Source organism: Oryctolagus cuniculus, chromosome 9, assembly GCF_964237555.1.
Source record: "Oryctolagus cuniculus chromosome 9, mOryCun1.1, whole genome shotgun sequence".
In the NCBI taxonomy this organism is placed as follows: Eukaryota; Metazoa; Chordata; class Mammalia; order Lagomorpha; family Leporidae; genus Oryctolagus; species Oryctolagus cuniculus.
The window spans coordinates 35,249,981-35,272,509 of NC_091440.1; the positions used below are offsets into that span (position 1 = coordinate 35,249,981).

The 22,529-nt window shown below is 35.1% G+C and overlaps 1 protein-coding gene across 23 annotated transcripts in view; it reads left to right on the forward strand.

The window, feature by feature from the left end:
• Window positions 1-22,529, forward strand: part of MYCBP2 (MYC binding protein 2) — a 304,484-nt gene that overhangs the window by 127,998 nt on the left and 153,957 nt on the right. For all 23 annotated transcript variants that reach the window (XM_051850575.2, XM_051850577.2, XM_051850583.2 and 20 more), the window contains 11 exons: window positions 156-309; window positions 2,829-3,001; window positions 4,417-4,542; window positions 4,632-4,759; window positions 7,613-7,704; window positions 11,727-11,861; window positions 13,443-13,526; window positions 14,624-14,720; window positions 17,872-18,064; window positions 18,554-18,828; window positions 22,069-22,290. In XM_051850575.2, the coding sequence (XP_051706535.2) occupies window positions 156-309; window positions 2,829-3,001; window positions 4,417-4,542; window positions 4,632-4,759; window positions 7,613-7,704; window positions 11,727-11,861; window positions 13,443-13,526; window positions 14,624-14,720; window positions 17,872-18,064; window positions 18,554-18,828; window positions 22,069-22,290 (1,679 nt within the window). The remainder of the gene's footprint in view (window positions 1-155; window positions 310-2,828; window positions 3,002-4,416; window positions 4,543-4,631; window positions 4,760-7,612; window positions 7,705-11,726; window positions 11,862-13,442; window positions 13,527-14,623; window positions 14,721-17,871; window positions 18,065-18,553; window positions 18,829-22,068; window positions 22,291-22,529) is intronic.

A 22,529-nucleotide genomic window follows, 5' to 3' on the forward strand; every position in this document is an offset into this window, starting at 1 on the left:
TGGCCACTGAATTTTTTTTTTTTTAAGTTACTTAACCTCTATGTCTCAGCTTCTGCTTCTGTGAAGTAGAGATAATAATTCTTCCTTTATGGGTTTTGGGAACATAGCAAGAGGTAATTTGTTTTAAAATTTTATATAAATATTTTTCTCCCAAGGCTTGGTTCCTGCTTCTATATCAGAACCCCCTCCATTCAAATGCCTTTTAATCAATAAAGTGGATGGGAGTTGTAAAACTTTTAATGATTCTGAACAAGAGGATCTACAAGGATTTGGTGTGTGTCTTGATCCTGTATATGATGTAATATGGAGGTAAGTGTATCCACATATAAGATAGAGTAGTAAACAAGTTTTGACTTGGGGTAATGTAAAACTCCTGTGCAGGCAGACTTGTTGCAAATATAAACTTTTCTGTTTAACTGAAAACTGTACTTCTGTCACAGTTATTCATGGGGTCATTTATTGTATGGTACAGTGGTTAAGATCATGCAATTCTGGCCAAATTATTACCAACTCTGTGGCAGAAATTGCACCAGAGACAATACAGAATAAATAAATGATCCTTCCACTTAGCAAAGTGTGTAACAGAATATTCTATTGAAAGATAAATATTCCTCTGGAAATTATAAAAATTCAGATAGCTAAAAGTATATAAGAGACTCAGAAAATTATATAGTATTTGGATAAAACTTATCATAGTACTTTATGCACATAATGAATATAGAGAAGATTCCTCCTTCTCAGTGTTTGCAGCTTTGGGTACTAATTGGAGGTGCACCCCACCATTTTCAGAGTGACTCATCACACGCGAAACACTTTCTCCTTTCCTCTTACGGTGCTCATTTAGCCAGCCTCTGAGAGCAGGAATTCTATTAAGTTGCAAGTGGCATGAGTGAAAAGAAGGAGGAGAGTTTTTCTCTGTCTTTGTTCTTCTACCCATGCCTGCTTGTATTTCCATCAGCCAGTCAAGTCTAAAGTGGGCAGATTTTCTGTTAATTATGAGGCCTGTGTTCAGAGTGAAGGAAAAACATTGCTGACCAGATTCCTACCTTATTTGGGCATTGTGAAAGAAATTCTAAACGCCAGAATTGGCTTGTATTGTGCTTTCAGATTTAACTCCCCAGCAGCAGCTCTGTACAGGGAGGATTAAATAATCAAAGACTACAGGTGAATGATCCTTTAAAGTCTTTCTTATCAAGATATGAGATACCAAAGTTACAGTGGTCATAGTGCAGCAGAATTGAGGAGATGGAGAGGAGAGTAGGTGTAAAATTTTAAATTCTCTGCAATTGTTTCCTCTTTAGAAGTCAGTGTACATGATACTTAGGTACTGAAGAGTAGGATATGGTTTTAATTTAGGTGTAAGTTGAATTTTTTGGTAGTTACTATATGTTTACTTTTTGAATGAGATAAATTTGCACTAACAAAACAAAAATGAAAGTTGGCAATATGAAATTTGTGTCTGGATACATTCATTAAGTTGGAATAAAAAAATAGGAGCAAAACTTGACTTGAACTGGAGTCATTTCCCTGAGGTCTTGTTTCCCCTTTCCCTAACCCCACAAAGAAACAGCTCTCTGAGTATTTTGTTAGAAAAGAGATAAAAGAAATGGGGTAATGGCAGAGGGACATTGTGGGCTACTTATTGCTTTTATTGATGCTTTACTGTCTATTAGTCTGGTTGCACATCTACTCCATTCTTTTTATGCTTCCTTCTGGAGAATAGCATTCCATGTCCTTTACTTGTTTTTGTTATTGAATCTTTCTGGTTTGCAGGAACTCTTAAATGAACCATTTTGAATACTGTAGTTTTGTGCCATATGTGCTTGACATATTTTCTTTCAACTTGTCTTTTGACCCTAAACTTTTCAGTGGCATTTGTGTAGCGTAAAAACTGACATGTAGGCTTTGGGCACAAAAAGCTAAGCTACTGCTTCGGATGCCTGCATCCCATGTTAGAGTGTGTGGATCTAGTCTTCCCTTCACTTCTGACCCAGCATCCTATTGATGTGCCTAGGAGACAGTAAATGATGGTTAAAGTACTTGAGTTCCTGCTACCCACATGGGAGATCCAAATGCAATTCCAGTTCACATCTTTGACCTGGCCCATCCCTTGATGTTGTGGACATTCGGGGATGAACTAGCAGATGGAAAATCTCTGTCTCTCTTTCACTCTGCTATCCAAATAAATCACTAACACATCTTAGGAAAGAAAAGCTTTCTATTTATAAGTATGCATCATAATTTTAAGTGTGTAGTTACTGTATTATTTATGAAGTATTATAATCTCATGTTTAAATTGCTTTAGTTATAAGTTTAGACATGGATATAATGAACTGCATATTTTCTCTTTACACTAGTGGTACTATTTAGCTTCTCTGTATCATCAATTATATTTTAAAGATTTTTTTAAAAACCAAATTATGGGCCGGCACATGGCTCAATAGGCTAATCCTCCACCTGTGGCACCGGCACATCAGGTTCTAGTTCCGGTCGGGGCTCCAGATTCTGTCCTGGTTGCTCCTCTTCCAGGCCAGCTCTCTACTGTGGCCCGGGAGTGCAGTGGAGGATGGCCCAAGTACTTGGGCCCTGCACTCGCATGGGAGACCAGGAGAAGCACCTGGCTCCTGGCTTCGGATCAGTGCGGTGCGCCGGCCGCAGCGGCCATTGGAGGGTGAACCAACAGAAACAGGAAGACTCCTCTCCTCCTCTCTCTGTCTCTCTCCCTCTCTCTCACTGTCCACTCTGCCTGTCAAAAAAAAAAAAAAAGGCAAATTATGTATCAAGGTAGTTATTGTAATTATCATATAATTATTCTCTTTTCTTGAAAGGTTTCGACCAAATACTAAAGAACTGTGGTGTTACAATGCGGTGGTTGCTGATGCCAGGCTGCCCTCTGCAACAGACATGCAGTCCAGATGTAGTATTCTAAGTCCTGAACTTGCCCTACCAACAGGATCAAGGGCTCTTACTACCCGATCTCATGCAGCTTTGCATATTCTAGGTAGGGTTACTATTTAATGTGCAGCTAATTTACATTAATATTTACAGCTTCTTAAACTTGGACTTTTTTAGAGTATTTCGATTTAGTTTCATTCTGTCGTGTTTGTTAAACTATACTGATATAATATACAAAATCTGTCAAATCCTTTTCAAGGCTCATCCTAGAGAAAATGACACATGAGTACTACACCAGCACCTTGAATGATTTATGTATGTCCAAAATTAAGCAATCCTGAATATAATTTTCCAAATAGGCATATTCCTAAGAAACACTATTTTTACTTAATTTGAATGTATAAACTTTCAGAGATTAAAAACCAAATAATCAGGGGCTGGTGCTGTGGCATAGCAGGTTAAAGCCCCTGCCTGCAGTGCCAGCATCCCATATGGGCACCTGTTTGTGTCCCGGCTATTCCACTTCTGATCCAGCTCTCTGTTATGGCCTGCAAAAGCAGTTGAAGATGGCCCAAGTCCTTGGACTCCTGCACCACCCATGTGGGAGACCCAGAAGAAGCTCCTGGCTCTTGGCTTTGGATCAGCACAGCTCTGGCCTTTGTAGTCATCTGGGGAGTGAACCAGTGGATGGAAGACTCTGACTCACTCTCTCTCTCTCTCTCTCTCTCTCTGCCTCTTTGTAACACTGCCTTTCAAATAACTCAATAAAATCTTTAAAAAAATCAAATATTCAGATGTATAATTATAGTAATTAATTTATATATGTTATTGTAAAATAAATTCTGTAAACTTTCCAAAATTTTTTAGTACTGCTTCTGGTTCTTCTTACATAATGTGGTTTTCTATAGCACAACAACTTCACTCCTATGTAATTACTTTGAGCTATAACACTTGAAATATGTATCTTTTTCCTGTTGCTATAAATGTTCATTTATCCACATAACCATTTATGTTGTTGCTTTTAAAAATTATCTTTAAAAAGACTCATTTGTGTTGATCTAGCATTTACAATTGTGAAATGACATTCTTAAGCATTATTGCTAGATCATAAACATATTTCCTTGTTTCTCTTTTCACAAATTTCATTTTGTAATCAGTGTAAACATTCAAAACTATCATAGATCAAGGTTATTTCTTGCTAATGCTTGTTTTTAAGAATCAAAATAATCCAAAAAGTGTTGTGAAAGAAAGAACCTTCTAGGGATTCAGAGTGATTCCAACTTTTCAGAGATGTAAAATGTTGTCATACAGCATATGTACAAATATGACAATTACCTAAGTAGAGGGAAGTTTCTATTGGTAGTTAAGTATTCTTCCATGAACCAGTGTTTAAAGCTTAAAATTTGTTGAGCACATTCAGCATCTGTTTCCTAATTTTTTAATTTTCACTATAGCATTTAATATCACTACTAGTGTAAGAAAATTTCATTTCATGAATTTTATTTCTATTTGTTATTTTAGGTTGTCTTGACACCTTGGCAGCTATGCAGGACTTAAAAATGGGTGTTGCAAGTACAGAGGAGGAGACTCAAGCAGTAATGAAGGTTTATTCCAAAGAAGATTATAGCATAGTCAACAGGTTTGAAAGTATGTATACTTAAGTTTAGGGAATATGATCTTATAACTGAAGTATATATGGATATTTTAAAACACAGATTATTATCTTTATCTCTTAGGTCATGGAGGGGGCTGGGGTTACTCGGCCCATTCAGTAGAAGCTATACGTTTTAGTGCTGACACTGATATATTACTTGGTGGTCTTGGTCTCTTTGGAGGTAGAGGAGAATATACTGCTAAAATTAAGGTAAAGTTCTTTGACATTGTTGCCTTTTCTACTTGAAGATTGCTTTTGACTTAGTTTATCTCATACTTCGTTTTTTTTTTTTTTTTTTAATGCCACCCTTAAAAAGAGATAGAGGAATCATTGATAACATCTAATAAAATGATACTAAATAATAACTCATTAAAAATCAAAAATATTAAGAAGTAAAAGGGAATTTTAAGGTTAAAAAGGACTATTGATGCTGATGTCGATCCTTTGTGACACACCTCCTACTGATCTATCAGCAGCCATGGCTTTTTATGTAGTGACTTTCTTAGAGCCAAAGAAATGACAATGTACATGACTGTTTTGATACAGAGAGGTTCTGGTATATTTGTAAAAGGTTTTAGTATTTTTAGTGCCAAATACTTTGTAAGCAGACTTTATTTTTCACCCCAGGAGTGAGGACCAGGGAGGAAATGAGAGGTAGATTGTAGGGGACATTCTTTCTGAGATGACTTCCAAACTTAAAGATCCCACCCTAGAACTCAATAGTCATGTATAAACTTCCTTCTGTTTGTCTCTACTTGAATGTTTAATAGGCATTTTAGACATGACATGTTCCAACCCATGCTTCTACTGATCTCTATAAACCTGCTATTCCCACATTCTTCTGCATGCCAGTTAACTAACCTAGAATGAAGTGAACTTTGGCCTTGCTGTTGCTTAGGCCAGAAATCTTGGTGTCATCCTGACTCCTTTCATTTATTCACACCCAGCATCTACTTTAATAGCAAACATGAAATACATTAAATTTGTTATCTTTTTATTAATAAAATCTTTTTTATTAAAAAAAAAAAAAAACTAGGGATAAAAACATTGTTGACCCTACTTTCAGAATAAGTCTAGAGTCTATCCACTTCTAAAAACTGCCACTGTACCAACTTGGTCCATACCATAGCCATTCTCAAATATATTTATACAATAGCCTCCCAACTTGCATCCTGCTTCTGTCCTTAACCCATTCAGTCTGTTCTCAGTTGAATACAGCAGAGTGTTTCACTGTGATCTAGCCATGCTGAACTTGTTCACTGTTCCTCAGGCATACTAGACATGGTCTAGCCTCAGGACCTTAGTTCTTGGTATTGCCATCACTACAATTCTCTTCACTTCAGCAGCTGTGTGGCTCACTTCAGTATCACCATCAAGTCCTGACTGACTGCTATGCCCTTTGAAAATCATGAATCCTATTGCATATCACAAACTTATTTCCAGTAGCCCTCATTTTTATGGTTTGTATTGTTAACCCCATACACCCAGTTCTTAAAAGTCTACTTGACATGCAGTTTGTGTTTTAAAAATATTACTTAATGTATGCTAAACTGATCTTCTGTATATAAAGAGAATCAAAAATGAATCTTGATATGAATGGAAGGGGAGAGGGAGTGGATAAGCGGAGGGTTGCGGGTTGGAGGGACGTTATGGGGGGAAGCCATTGTAATCAATATTCTGTACTTTGGAAATTTATATTCATTAAATAAAAGTTAAAAAAATATTTGTTGAAAATAAGCAAAGGAACCAGTTTAAGGGAATATCATTCAGGAACTTTATATCATGTTACTAATAAGGAGATTTGAAACCACTCAACTTTGTAGAATATGACTTAGAGCAAGAATAAAATAGAAAGAAGTAGTTTAATTCATCATTACTGAGGTATTCTGGCTAGCAACGGGAAATATAGTTGCATTGACAAGCGTTGGTACCAGCAGCAGGGATAATATAGTAATGGCAGAGAAATATGGGGAGATGATTTTTATAGTTTTTTTTTTATTTGACTAAGTAATGAATATACCATTAATCAGAATAGGGATGGCAGGAGAAAAGAGATCAGTTAGTTTAGAACTAGTGAAGTCCAGCCGCCTGCTGAGAGTAAGTTCTGGACTAGAGACAGATTTATAAATCATTAGTATAAAATTGAAAAATTCAGACATCTAGAACAGTACCTGTCCAGTAAATTTTCTTATTTTGTCCACCTCACTTGCAATTCACCTGCTATAATTCTCCAGAGTAGTAAGTTGTTGGCCTTTTTTTTTTTTTTTAACACAGGTGAGTCCATTTTTAAAAAGACTTCTTCTTATTTTGCTTTATAATGAGTTGATTTCATAGATGTTTCCCATTTGTTATCTTCTCTTTTTTCTTTACCTGGACTCTGTGATCTTTTCATTTTTGTAAAAATTATTTCTTCCCATGCTCTTCATCTCTTCTTTTTCTGAGTCATTTTATTTGAAGTATTTTATATTACCTATTTTTTAAGGATCCTATCTTCTATTATTCCTTCTCTCTCTCTCTCTCTCTCTCTCTCTCTGTCATGTGCATGCTAGTATTTTCTTATTCTTTTTAGCTGAGTATTTTTCTAAGTGTTCTACTTGTATTATTCAATTTTGTCAAGTACCATGAAGTATTACTAACATCCTCCCCCTTTTAATGAATCAGGAAGCCAGGTCCCAGGATCTTAGAGTGAGTAATTAGTGAAGCAGGATTCTCCCGTTCAGACTTCCTTAGGCAAAATGCTTGGGTTTTGTTCGCTCAACTCCTAGTGAAATTTACTATATAGAGCTATTCAGAGCACTTATGTATATTTAGAGCATTTGATTAATAGATGAATATATAAATTTGGCTGAGATTGCTATAGATCATAAAGCAATTGTATATGGTTTCTTAATTTAAATCTGTATATTTATATATTTCACTTAATAACATTAAAAAAGCAGATACCCCTAATTTTGTACATTCTGTATGATCCAACATATATTGGACATGCAGAAAATTATACATATTATTCAGTAGACTTACATAACTGAATGGTTGAGAAAAATGTTTTTCTCCTTTCCCCAGCTGTTTGAGTTGGGTCCTGATGGAGGAGATCATGAAACTGATGGAGACCTCCTTGCAGAGACAGATGTGTTGGCTTATGACTGCGCTGCTAGGTAAATGATTTGCTCATTGTTGAATGCAACCTTTACATATTTAAATTTTTTTAAAAAAAAATCAGTCTAAATTAGAAAATGTAACTTAGGGGGGTTTAAATAATCTGAATATCTATATTTAAGAAATTAAATTATGTATTAGGTAAGGTAAGTATCACTTTAAACAATGCTGCATGTAAACCAATAGAATCCTTCAAATTTTATTTCAAGGGAAAAACTATTTCAACATTAAAGATGCAGTGGAAATACATATATACTTTGTGCTCCTTTCCATGCATTTCTTATAGATATCAAGTATGCCAGTGTTCTAGGGGTTGATAAAGTTTTATCACCGACAGTATCATGTATTTATGTTGTGGCAAGCCATCATGCTAAACTGTAATTCAGATCACCTATATGTGCCCTGACACAATGCCAGTAGTATATGCTTCATGACAGCACAGTTGGGAATAACCAGCTTTCTGAAATTTCTTGGGAGTTTACCAGAATGAGTGTGCTTATTTGTGAAGATTCATTAAGTAAAAGGAAGTAGATTTTATCTATGTAAACCTAAGAATTATCTCAGTACTGTTATGACAATTTAGTGATTCTAATAAGAGAATAATATGACAAGAAAAAAAATAAGCTGAACTTTGTTATAATAATAGTAACATTTACTTACCCTAGTAACTATATGAAGAAAATCTTGGGTGTATGAATAGGCTTTTTGCTAGTGACAGTGTATGTTTTCTAAAATAAGAAGGATAATAACACATTGAGAACACATTTGAGAACAAGAGTAAATCTAAGGTATATTTTTATTCTTTCTTCACTGTGTACATTAGCCATTATCATGAGATATATTTCCATAATATTTAATGTTTTATACAAATGAACATTAAGTAAAATTTCAGGAAAGCTAATAATTAATTTTCAACAAAGTAGAAGATGCCATTGTGACTTAATTGTAATTTTTTGTCTCATTTTTTTTATTTCTTCTCTGATTTTAATTATTTCTTTCCTCCTACCAATTTTGGTTTTGGTTTCTTGATGTTTTTCTGGGTCCTTAAGATGCATTGATAGCTCATTTATTTGATGCCTTTCTAGTTTTTTGATGTTGGCAGTAATTGCTATAAACTTCCCCTTAACACTGGTTTTACTGTACCCCATAGTTTAAATATGTTGTACTGTTATCTTCTTTAGTTTCCAGGAATTTTTCTATTTCCCTTTTGATTTCTTCTATGACACTCTTCCTTTAGGAGCATGTTGTTCACTTTCCACGTGTTGGTATATTTTTCAAAGTTTCTTTTTAATTTCTAGTTTTATTCCATTGTGGTCAGAAAAGATTTTTGTATGATTTCAATTTTTTTTTTTTTTTTTGGCTGAGACTTGCTTTATGACCTAGTATTGGTCCATCCTAGAGGAAGTTCCATGCACTGATGAGAAGAATATTTATTCTTCAAATGTGGGATGAAATGTTCTGTAAATATCAGGTTCATTTGGTCTTTAGTGAACTTTAGCTTGGTTTCTTTGTTGATTTCCTGTCTAGTTGATCTGTTGATGAAAGTGCAGTGTTGAAGTCCCTCATTACTACTGTACTGAAGTTTTTGTTTCCCTTTAGGTCCGTTAGCATTTGTTTTAAATAGCCAGGTGCCCTGGCATTGGGTGCATAGACATTTACTATAGTCATATCTTCCTGTATAATTGATCCCTTAATCATTACATAATGCCTTTTTTTGTCTTTCCTTTGTGTTAAAGTGTATTTTGCCTGATATTAGGATGGCAACACCGGCTCAGTTTTGCTTTCTGTTAGCATGGATTATCTTTTTTCATCCTTTGACATTTCAGTCTGCATGTATCTTTGTTGGTGAGGTGTATTTCTAATAGGCAAAAAATAGATGAGTCTTGTCTTTTAATCCATTCAGGTAGTCTGTATCTTAATTGGAGAATTTAGGCTATTTACATTCAACGTTACTATTGCTAAGTAATGATTTGGTCCTACCATTGTCCCATAAATATTCCTATTGTTTGCTTTGGATTTCCTTTGTACATTGACTAGGAGATTTTCTGCCTTCACATTTTTTCATAATGATGACTATTGCTGTCTGTTTCTGAGTGTAACACATCTTTTTTTTTTTTTTAAGATTTTATTTTATTATTTATTTGAGAGGTAGAGTTACAGACAGTGAGAGGGAGGGAGAGAAAGGTCTTCCTTCCGCTGGTTCACTCCCCAAGTGACCGCAACAGCCGGAGCTTTGCCAATCCGAAGCCAGGAATCAGGAGGTCTTTTCTGGTGCAGGGTACCCAAATGCTTGGGCCATTTTCCACTGCTTTCCCAGGCCATAGCAGAGAGCTGGATTGGAAGAGGAGCAGCCAGGACTGGAACTGGTGCCCATATGGGATGCTGGCACCACAGGCAGAGGATTAGCCTACTGCGCCACAGCACAGGCCCCAATGTAGCACATCTTTATAAGAATCATTCGTAAGGCTGGACAAGTGGTGACAAATTTTCAGTTTCTCTTTGTTTTGGAAGGTCTTTATTTTACCTTCATTTATAAATGAGAACTTTGCTGCGTACAGTATTCTGGGTTGACAGTTTCTTTTAGTACTTGGACTATGTCTGTTCTCTCCTAGCCTGTAGGGTTTCTGGTGAGGAATCAACTATTAGTCTAATTGAGGATCCTCTGAAGGTAACCTGGCTTTTCTCTTTCACACATTTTGTAATCTTTATTTTTATGCATATGATTGCTAGTCAGAAATAGAGTATATGGTTGTATGTATAAAAAAATGATCTTTGTTTTCTTCATTTGCTTATTAACAAAACCTGAACTCTTAAGTTAGCATTTAAGATGCTCCCATATTCTGTCATAGCATGTTTTTTGACTTTGTACCCACTGCTGTTCTTCATCTGTCTTAATGTGTTAATGTGAGAGGACATCTTGCCATTTCCAAACCCTCCTTTGTCCTTTTGTACATTTTGAGATACATTCATATTTCCCCCTTCCTTATGTGTCCTTTATTTTTCCCTTAGTCCTAGCTACAACAAATACATTCTTCCAATCCTTTACATAGAACTTTCTCATTTGCTTCTTTTCTTTAACAGATGCTCTTACTTTCATACAGATCTTTTCTCTGCCCCTCAATTAATGAATGTTGAAATGTAGTTACTCTGTGACAGGCTCAGTTCTATTTTATGTGAATTAATCCAGTCCTAACTCTATGAGCTAGACATGATTTTCACTCGAGTTTTTAGATGAAGAAACTGAGTTACTGAGAGCTTGTGGGAACTTCCACAAGGTCACCCGACTTGCAAATCACCAATCTAGGCCTTGAAACAAGGCTGCCTGACCCTAGAGCTGTTTTCTTAATGTTTTACCTCTCAAAATACTCTGACCAAGTAGACGAATGTTAAAACTAATGTTCAGGGGCCAGCATTGTGACGTAGCCAGTAACCTGCAGTGCTGTCATCCCATCTGAGCACCAGTTCAAGTCCTGGCTGCTCCGCTTCTGATCCAGTTCCTTGGGAAAGCAGTGGAAGATTGCCCAAGTGCTTGGTTTCCTGCACCTATGTGAGAGACCCAGAAGAAGCTCCTGGCATCAGACTGGCCCAGCTCCAGCCGTTGTAACCATTTGGGAGATAAACCAGAGGATGGAAAATCTCTCCGTCTCTCTCTTTTTCTCTCTCTTTCAAATAAATAAATTAATAATCTTTTAAAAAAACCCTCAAGTTCAAGTTTTCATTTTCCAGTGAAATATGCATGTTTTACATCAGTTTTTAAAATGTCTCATTTTAATAGTTTATTATATAACATTTTACTATGTTCTAGAAGTCAGGAAGACGGGGAAGAAATGTAATTCTATCATAACACAAATAATTGTCATTTGTGTTCTTGTTCAGAGTTTTAAAAGTATTTCTTTAAAGTTGTTTGACAAGGATCTTATAATATTTTATGTTTTTGTCAATATGAATTTTTTTAAAGTTAATATATGTAGAAGGAAGCACACAGACATTGCATTGTATTTGACTGATTCATTTTTCCCAGAGAAAAATACGCAATGATGTTTGATGAACCAGTCCTCCTGCAAGCAGGGTGGTGGTATGTGGCCTGGGCTCGAGTATCAGGACCCAGCAGTGACTGTGGATCTCATGGGCAAGCTTCTATTACCACAGATGATGGGTAAGCAGAAAGGTTGAATATTACTTCAGCAACTCTCATGTCTATTTGTGGAATATTGTTTTGAAAGCTCAGGGAACTTTCAGTAGGATAAAAAGCTTGGTACAACTCGATCATAATATAACTGCTAAAGTATAGAGCAGGCCTCTGCCCTCTTGGGTTATAATACCGAGTAAGAAGACTACATCCACTTGGGGGTACTGTACCTTAGTTCAATTCCTGACTCTTTCTTTTTACTGCAGATTCCTGCTAGGGCAGACTCTGGGTTGGCAGCACTGATGGCTCAAGTAACTTGGTTCCTGCCACCCATGGGAGAGATCTAGATTGAGTTCTCCAGGCTTCAGCTGTGGCTGTAACCCAGCCCCACCATTTAAACCAACAGATGGGAGTGGGAGCTCTCTTCCTCGCTTTCCATGTGTGTGCATCCTTCTGTCTCTCTCTGCAAATAAATAATTATTTAAAAAAAAATCCTGTAACTTCATGTCAAATATAGGTCTAGATGGAGCAGGAAGATAATATGTATTTCTTATTGTTAAATTGCTTAAAAGCCTTATGACCAAATTAGAAATTATATAAAGGAAGATGACAAAGAATGATGAGTTAAGAATCATAAAAAGAAAGGCAGTTGCTCTTAAATTTTACAGTGCATATTAAAACAGTTTATAAAATGAAAAGCTTCAGTGTTATGAGATAATAATGTTTTAATAAAATATATGGAGAATTTTGCTGTTTAAAAATGACTTGTGTATACAGTGCTTTTCAACTTATAAAATACTTTTAAGTATACTGTCTCATTTGATGCCCTCAGTAAATTTGGAAGAGTAGACTGAGGAAACAAAATGATGAAATAATTTGCTGTCAGGCACATGGTTACTGTGTGGCAGAACTAAATCTGGGACCTGGACTCTTTCCATTATAATTCCCACATTCCTTATACTCTGTTTAGTATGTTCAAAAGACTATCATTACTAAGATAAATACAGTTATTTTTGAGCATGAATGATTTGAAATAGGTAGAAGTTGTATTATAATATATTTCGGTTTAATTTACCTCAAAGCAGAGCTGACAGTATAGAAACAAACTGATTTGTGAGGTGAATTCCTTATTGCTGAATGTTGTAGGGAACTGCTGTAGAAAAATTAAAGCAGTTGTGTGTAGCCTTTCACTTTCAAGAGTTTGTGCTAGAACTGAAGAGCCTGCTTTGACCCTGGACTGTGTAATTCTCAGATACTATTTGCTTAAACTTGGAATATCATTGCTCTTTGAGGCTAAAGTTTATTATGCATTTAGTTGAGCAGATTCAGCTGCCTAGTGTTTGTGGTGGAAAACTCCTGATTAAGGCCCAGCTGTCGGGCTGGGGCAAAGTAGGAGAGCTACTCTCCTAGGAGTTCCTGGTCTGAGTCAATTGCTTTTACTGATTAAGTCATTCAGAGCTGTGACATTCCTGCTTTTCTTTTGTCCTTTAAAGAATAAATCATTCTAATTAATATGAGATTCAAAAACATGTTAAATTTCTTATTTCCTTCCATGAATATTTGACCATCTCCTTTTTGTTTGTTTGTTTGTTTGTTTTTTCTTTTTAGGGTTGTTTTCCAGTTTAAGAGTTCAAAGAAGTCAAATAATGGTACAGATGTTAATGCCGGTCAGATACCTCAATTATTATACAGGTACTTAGCTCATTTATACTTAATAAATATTGCTTATTCTTTTGTTGTGGTGAGGTAGAATCATCATAAAATATGGTATGATAAGGAAGAAATTATCTGAAGCATTCATCAAGTTATTCTGGTAAACATATATTTAACAAAGTATTTAATGATCTGTTGAAGTGTTCACTAATATCTGTGTTATGCCAATGAATATTTTTATGACATTTTAGATGCCTGTTGATTTTCTTTCTAGTTTTAGAAGGTGATAAGTTAATAAAATTTGTCCTAGAGAAATGAAATTGGGCAAGAAGAAAACTTTAAACAGGCCTGATTGACTTACTATAGTCTATGTTTCTTGTTTATCTTATGATGCAATGAATTGGAAAATTCTTACTGTTGATAATTGTCCACCTTTAATTGAAATATCAAATAATAACTTCCTTGTATGACAGTTTTTAAGAATTTCAGTTTCTTTACAGTAATTCACACATGTAGGAGGGCATACGTCTATTTCTAGATTACTACAGTAATTTTAAACTAAAGAATTCAAATAGATCTAAGTCCTCACCAAAAATGTTGTTTCCATTCTTAATTTATATAACAGAAACCCAAAGGAACTACTTTGAGAACAGTGATTGTCTACAATATCCTCTTTTTGGTTTTTAATGCAATCTATTATTTTAATATGTAGCATTATGAACATAGTAAGTTGCATTGCACTACTCCTAGTTACTACTGATTGAATAATTTTGATAGTAGCATTATTAGAGAACAACAGTTAGTTATGTTATTTGTAAGATGATATCACAGAGGCTTAAGTTATATGTAAGACTTCATAACTTCAGTTATTTATAAAGACTTTTTCTCTTCTTACTTGAGAAGGTAAGTTACTTTAAATCCAAGACAAGAAAGATGGAATTTAAGGGGAGTATTCACATGACATGACTAACAACTTGTTTAACTTTAAAAATGTTTCAAGAAAACCTAAAAGATTGGCATTTTATTTGGTAATAAAAAAGTGTGTATAATTTGTTTTGGTATTGCAAAAATGTGTGCTTTAACAGAAAAAAGTCATTGGACTTTCCAATATAATTTTGTGTGTTTCCTAACTTAAGACTTCCAACAAGTGATGGCAGTGCTTCCAAAGGCAAGCAGCAAACCAGTGAACCTGTACACATTTTAAAGAGATCTTTTGCAAGAACCGTCTCAGTGGTAAGCCATTTTTTAACATTTCAGCTTTTGTATTTAGTACTCAGTTGCACTTTAAGGTTTAGAGTCTAGACGTTCTTCTAAGATTTATCTCAATATAGCTTTAGAGCTCAGGTTTAGTTTTGTATTAGCAATTGCATTCTAAACCAAAGATAATACACTCTTTAAAGAATGGAAAAATGGAGATGTTGCCTATGATTTTAGCATGTGTGCTGAGTTGGCCTTGCTATTTGTGAAATAAATGGTATTTTTTTCTATGAAATCACGTAAGAATGCATTTGCTGAAGGTGTTCCTTTACTGCTTGAGCAAAGTAGAAGAGTGACATATCTGACTAGAAAGTTTATTGAAGTGCTTTGAGCATAGCGTTGTACAGACTGTTGGTGTTATTAGTGTAGAATTGGTAGTGATCATGATGTAATTAAAAGGCCATAACATGTCTGCCCAGAACATCTAAGTTAAGTTCTTGTACTTTCATTTGTTAATTTAAGATTCTTACTTAAAGTTATTCAGGTAAACTATATCAGTATAAATTTCTAATGACATAGATGGCAGAAATGATTTTTGAACTCTAAGGTGAACATGGATTTTTTTTTTTTTTTTTAAGATTTATTTTTTTATTTGAAAGTCAGAGTTACAGAGAGGTAGAGGCAGAGAGAAGAGAGAGAAATCTTCCATCCTCTGGTTCACTCCCCAAATGGTCATAATGGCCGGAGCAGCACCTATCCAAAGCCAGGAGCCTGGAGCCTCCTCCGGGCCTCCCACATGGGTACAGAGGCCCATGGACTTGGGCCATCCTCCACTGCTTTCCCAGGCCATAGCAGAGAGCTCAATGGGAAGTGGAGCAGCCAGGACTCAAACCAGTGCCCACATGGGATGCCTGCACTACAGGAAGCATCCTTACCTGCTACGCCACAGTGTCACCCCCATGAACATGGATTACTGATGTAGCTAGAAATCTCTCATGTTGGTAAAATGCATAGAACTAATTTTTGTAATCCTGTTTTTCATTTAAACCATAAAATTAATACATGTCCCTAGTAGGAATGGGATAGAGATTAAACTATACTAAAAGTACATTAAGGTCTCTCACATTACCCAGTTATTACTATATACAAAAGTACTTCAAAACTTTTGTGGAAAAAAGGAATCAAATAATAAAATTATTTTGGTGAAAAAATTTTTTGAAATCCATGCACATATTTACAGACTCCTTATATAATAATTACTTATGTTTTGTTATATATATCCTTTCAAAATGTTTTTATATACACAGGATTTTACGTTAGTGTCTGTCTACAGTGTGCTGTATAGCATTCTTGTTTGTTTTTTTATGATACTCAATGTTTTCATCTTCTATTTAAAAATTTCCCAGGAAACATTATGCACCTTTCTCTGTAGGTACATTTGGCTCTTTCTCTATTTTTCCTGTTTGCATATTATCCCATAGAATGGTTGTATTCTCGTTTACTAGGAACTACTTTGTTTCTCACTTACTGTTACAACATTTCACTTCATGACCATCCATACACATCTCTGATGACGTATATACGTCTATGCATATTTATACTGGAGATAATTGCATTTAAATTTTGCTCTATCTCCTCAAATTGACCTTCCAGAAGAGCTACGGCAGTTTACAGCAAGTGTGCTTTGAATAACACACTACAAGAACTTTGGCTCCTTGATACCATTCCATTCTTTTAGTACTAGATAGGTTTGGTAACGGTTGATCAAAATAAGACCCTTAAAATCTGTTGTATCTTTTTCAGTGATCTCTTTTTTTCTTTGTTTGGTAATCCTTTTATAGTTATATCTAAGTAGTTTTATGGTCATTAGTTACTTGTAATAGTAATAAAAATTTTTCAAATATATATTGAAACAGTGAAGCTGTAGACTCCTTTTTGATATTATTATCATCTCTAGAGTTCTGAGACTTTGTGGAGATGGGGATAGTGAGCGCTGGGTTTTGAGTTTCATGTAGTGTCTGTCATGTCATTTGTAAAACCTGGAGAAGCTCAAACTATATGAAAAATCCACCATCCTAAATCTATTCTAGAGCTGTAAAAATCCAATAGGAATTTTTAAGCATTTTTAGTCAGTTTTTATCTTTTATTAATTTGTTTATCAAGAATTGGCTGTAGTTTGTATTATAAATTTTAATATGTAGACGTAAGTTATTTGATACTATCATTGATACCCAATAGTAAATCAATTTTTTAAAGATTTATTTATTTGAAAGGAAGAGTTACAGGGGGAGAGGGAGAGAGAGCGAGCGAGCGAGCGAGCATGGACGCGCTTCCATTTGTTAATTTACTCCCCAGATGGCCTCAATGACTGAAAATGGGCCAGACAGAAGCCAGGAGCCGGAGTCCTTCTCTTGTCTCCTACGTGGCTGCAGGGGCCCAAGCACTTGGAATATTTTCTGCTGCTTTCCCAGCCACTTTAGCACGGAGCTGCATCAGAAGTGGAGCAGTTGAGACTCAAACCAGCATCCATATGGGATGCCAGTGCTGCGGACAGAGGCTTAACCCACTACACCATAATGCCAGCCCCCAGTTTTTTTTATTTTACTTTGTTTTTTTTTTTAAATAAATGACTATAAGATTTCAAGTCAACATGAATTTATAGTATTTTTCATGTTTTTCTGTTTTTATTTAATATACTAGGTAGGGTGGTAGCAAGGAAAGTTAAAAATATTAGGATACTCCAAAAAGTTCATGGAAAATGTAATTTAAAGGTAAGTTTATTTTTGTACAAACGAATTGAAATACATATATTGGTTCTTTAAAATATTAATGGGATGTGTATATTATAAAAATGTGGATTTCAAAAAATATTTTTCACCAAAATAAATTTATCTTTGATTGCATTTTTCCATGGAATTTTGAAGTAGTAGCTTCATATTTTCAAATTGGTAAATGTTTAACAGTGTTGGTTTTATGTATGGGTAATTACTTTGCTTTTTTTGTTAAACTTTGGATATTCTCTTATTAGTAAGTTAATAAATTAAGAATGTCTATTATTTGAGCTATGGAAACTTATAAAAGAAGTTTGAAACAAAGTTTTGATGGTACGTGTCATTATCTTTTATTTGAATCAACCTGTGGTGTCATTTGAACTAACTGTTGTATGTTTTCTCATCTTCTCGATTAGGAATGTTTTGAATCACTCTTAAGTATTCTTCACTGGAGCTGGACCACCCTAGTCTTAGGAGTTGAAGAACTTAGAGGATTAAAAGGATTTCAGTTCACAGCCACACTTCTAGATTTAGAGAGACTGCGCTTTGTGGGTACCTGTTGTCTGAGGTTATTGCGTGTCTATACCTGTGAAATTTACCCAGTGTCAGGTATGATACATTTTTTTCAGATGAGTTTAGGGAGAAAATACTTGAGACATTGAGAAAGTTTGCTTAGATATAACCAAGAGTTTGAGATCCCCAGCTATGTTCAGGCTGCTCCTAAAATAAGGGGAGAAACTCAGTTTGCTGTTGTGCTTGTGGTTTTGCTAACAAAGAATAAAATTTATTACATGTCATTATAATAAGACATTGACATTGTAGTGAGCTAAAATTAAATACTCCAGTAAAGGGTGATTTTAAGTACATTCTGTCAAGTAAGACAGCTGATTTGGATTTAAATGATGAAACCGGTTATTTTTCCATTTAGATTTAAAAAAAATAATTTGGGGCAATATTTAATCTCTAAATTGTTTCATTTCTATATCATAAATACTTGTAATTCTTAAGCCATATATGAGATTACTGAATTATATTGATTATTTTCATGCACATTTGGTATTTTACTTCAAGATCAATTTGCTTTTTTAATTCCCAAAGCTACAGGAAAAGCAGTTGTAGAAGAAACTAGCAAATTAGCTGAATGTATTGGAAAAACCAGAACTTTGTTAAGAAAAATTTTATCGGAAGGAGTTGACCACTGCATGGTGAAGTTGGATAATGACCCTCAGGGGTATCTGAGTCAGCCCCTGAGCCTCCTGGAGGCCGTACTTCAGGAGTGTCACAACACTTTCACTGCCTGCTTTCATTCTTTCTACCCAACTCCTGCCTTACAGTGGGCTTGCCTTTGTGATCTGCTGAACTGTTTGGATCAGGTAACTTAAGTTTGTAAAATGTTAGTTGAAAATCAGATATATTGCTTAGTATTCTTAAAGAGAATAAATTGGTGTTGCTCTTCTAAATGGTAAACTAGGAGATCCACTTGTTATATGTGACAGATAATCCCAGCTCAAAAATATGTTTTCTTCTCTACTGGCCTTATCAACCTTTTAATTATAACATTGGCAGGCACATCGTGCAGCTGCTGTTTAGAGTCTGTGAGTGATTCTGTGTTTAAGCACATATATGAGCTTGATAGCTCCAGCACAGCAGCCCCTGCTGCCCCCACATCTGCAGAAACAGGAAGGAGAGAACCTCATGTGTAGGGACAAACTAACATTCGTTTTTTCCTGAAGAAACCAGAGCCCTCATCAGTGTGTAGGCACCAAATCACTGGGGTGAAAAACTGACAGCTGTAAGGAGAACTGGGCAAATTCGCATTGATAATTAGAGACTTCATTGCTCCTCTGGCAGAAATTAACAGAATTAAAGGATATTGAAGATTTGAACGGTACTATTGACTACCCTAATCCAGTTGACATTTATAAAATGTATGTACTGGGAGAACACATATTCTCTTCAAAGTGTGTCTTGGAATGTTCACCAAGACAGACCATATCCTAGGCCATAAAGTAAGCCTTAGTATGTTTTCAAAAAAGATTAAAATTAACATCTTAATCAGTATATTTTCAGACCACAGTAGTATTACTTTAGAAATCAATATCAAGAGCACCAAATGTTTACAATGTAGACCACACTCCTAAGTAACCAGTGGATCAAAGAACAAAACTACAAAGAAAATTTTAAAATCTTTTACATTGAAAGATAAGATATAATAGCAGAACTTGTGAGATATAACTAAAATGTTATTTATAGAGAAATTTAAAACATCAAATGCATATGGTAGCAAAGGAAAAAGGCTTAAAATCAATGATCTGAACTTCTACTTCAAGCACAAAGATTAAGAAGGAAGGAAATCACATAAGATAAGAATTGGAATCAGTGAGATAGAAAATTGAGAAAATTAACAAAACTCAAAGTATTAGTTCTTGGGGGAGAAAATTGATGCATTCCTAAAAAGCTTGATTGAGAGAAGAAAGGAAAATCTAACACAAAATATCATTATCAAAAATAAATAGGAAATATCACTCTATATCCAAGTGACATTAAAAGAAAGGGTTAGTGTTGTGACACAGAAGTTAAGCCACCTTGAAACACCATCTTATATCAGTTCAGAGTCCAGTCCTGGCTACTCTACTTCCAACCCAGCTTCCTGATAATACATCCTGGGAAGCAGGAGGTGATGGCTCAAGTGCTTGGACCTCTTCCACCTCGATTGGAGACCCAGATGGAGTGCTGGGTTCCTGGCTTCAGCATGGCCCAGTCTTGGCTGTTGAAGGCATTTGGGGATTGTACTAGCAGATGAAATATCTCTTTAACTTTCAAGTAGATGAAAATAAACAAACAAATATTTTTGGAAAACTTTATATCAATAATTTTTTTTCTAAGATTCGACTTATTTTATTGAAAGGCAGAGTTACACATAGAGAGAGGGAGATTTTCCATCTGCTGGTTCACTCCCCAAGTGGCCACATGGTCAAGACTGGGCCAGGCCAAAGCCAAGAGCCAGGAGCTTCTTCCAGGTCTCCTATATGGGTACCAGGGCTCAAGTATGTGGACCATCTGCTGCTGCTTTCTCAGGCACATTAGCAGGGAGATGGATCAGAAGTGAAGCAGCCAGAATTCAAACCGGGCCCTTATGGGTTGCAGGTGCTGCAGAAGGTTGCTTAATCCCCTACTTCACAATGCCAGCCCCCATATAGCAATGAATTTTGCAAATTTAGAAAAAAATCCACAAATTCCTTGAAAAATGTAACAACCAAAGCTGACATATTAAATAAAAATATTAATTTTATTGTATTTATTGTATCTGTTAAAAATTTGAATTCATCATGAAAAACTGCCACAAAGAATTCCTGGCCCAGCTTTTGGCATTAATGAATTCTATTAACTTTAAGAAATATTCCTAATACTTGTCATTAGCAAATTATTTAAGAACATATAGGAGACAGCACTTCCTAACTAATTTTATGAAATTGGCCTTATCCTGATATGAAAACCTAAGACACTACAAGAAAAAATTATAAATGAATATCACTGAGAAACAAATTCTTAACATCTAGTCAATTTTACAGTGTAAATAATTTCCTGACCAAGAGGAATTATCTTAGAAATACAAGGTTAATAAAACATTAACAAACCAATTTAAGTGCCCATATTAACTGAATAAAAAGAGCAGATTGTATGATCCTCTCATCAGCTACAGGAAAAAAATATTGTCATTAGTGCTTAGTCAGCAAACTATGATGAAGTGTGTATATGTCCATGTCCTAGCCCCACCTTCAGTCATCACCAGGACACCCCAGACAACTTTGGGTCCATGTGGTTACAGTGTGTTTTATCCCTCAGTTTCCTAAGGCAAGATTGTTGTATGGACTAGTGAACACCTTAACTTATCTCCCTCTTTCTCTCTCAACCTTACCAGCCAAATATGGTTGTTTCCTTCCTTTGCTATGGAACAACAGAACAGGTTTAGCAAACTCTGGCTTAACACAAGCAACATTGCCCAGCTTTTATTCTTGACTTTGTAACACAAATACTCGATGAACTTAAGTATCGTGTACATGATTTTTTTGAATTAGGATTTCTGGTATGGATATGTTTATATTATTTTGATTTAACATTTTCTGTTGTGATGCTGATTTTTCTAGATGTACTGTATGGAATGTGATGGCTATTTTTCTGACCTTATTGAAATGTTATTATAGTAGCCCAGAATTACATTTTCATAGTTTATAATTTTGAGAAAAATAGTTTTGGCAGTTATTGGAAATACCTTAAATGTATTCTAATTGGGAACTTTTTGAAATCTTCCTTTAATGTAGTGCCAGAGAAAACTAAGGTTATGAGGATATCTCAGTATCTGATTTACTTGTAGGATAGGAAACTGAGTTTTCTTGATTGTACTTATTTTTTCCATCTTCGTAGGGTAGCAAATTAAAAGTTAAGCTTTAAACTATTGATATAATCTGTCCTATATATTGGTGGAACTTAAATAACTGTGATAGAAAATTTTGGTAGGATTTAAAAAATTGTTTAAATTATACGTATCCAGAAATTTGGATTATATTTATGCAGTATTTTGGGGGGTGGGGACCTATTTTTGTTTTTTAAAGGATATCCAAGAAGCAAACTTCAAGACATCAAGTAGCCGCCTCCTTGCAGCTGTTATGTCAGCTCTGTGTCACACTTCTGTTAAGCTGACTTCTATTTTCCCTATTGCATATGATGGAGAAGTACTACTAAGGTCAATTGTTAAACAAGTTAGCACAGAGAATGACTCAACACTAGTTCATCGTTTTCCCCTTTTGGTGGCACATATGGAAAAACTCAGCCAGGTAGGTCTTTTGTGAAATCTTTTATAATGAGGCAATAAGATGGTAAACCATAATTTGAGTTTTTGTGGTGAGTTCTTATATATTTGTTTTCTGCAACACCATTTGAAAGTAAGTCCTAGATACTAAAAGCCATCTTTTATCTTGTAATACTTAAAAATTTTCATGATAGATTAATGGGAAAAATAATTTTTAAAATATTCTCTGTGAGGGACTGATAATGTGGTATAGCTGGTTCATCT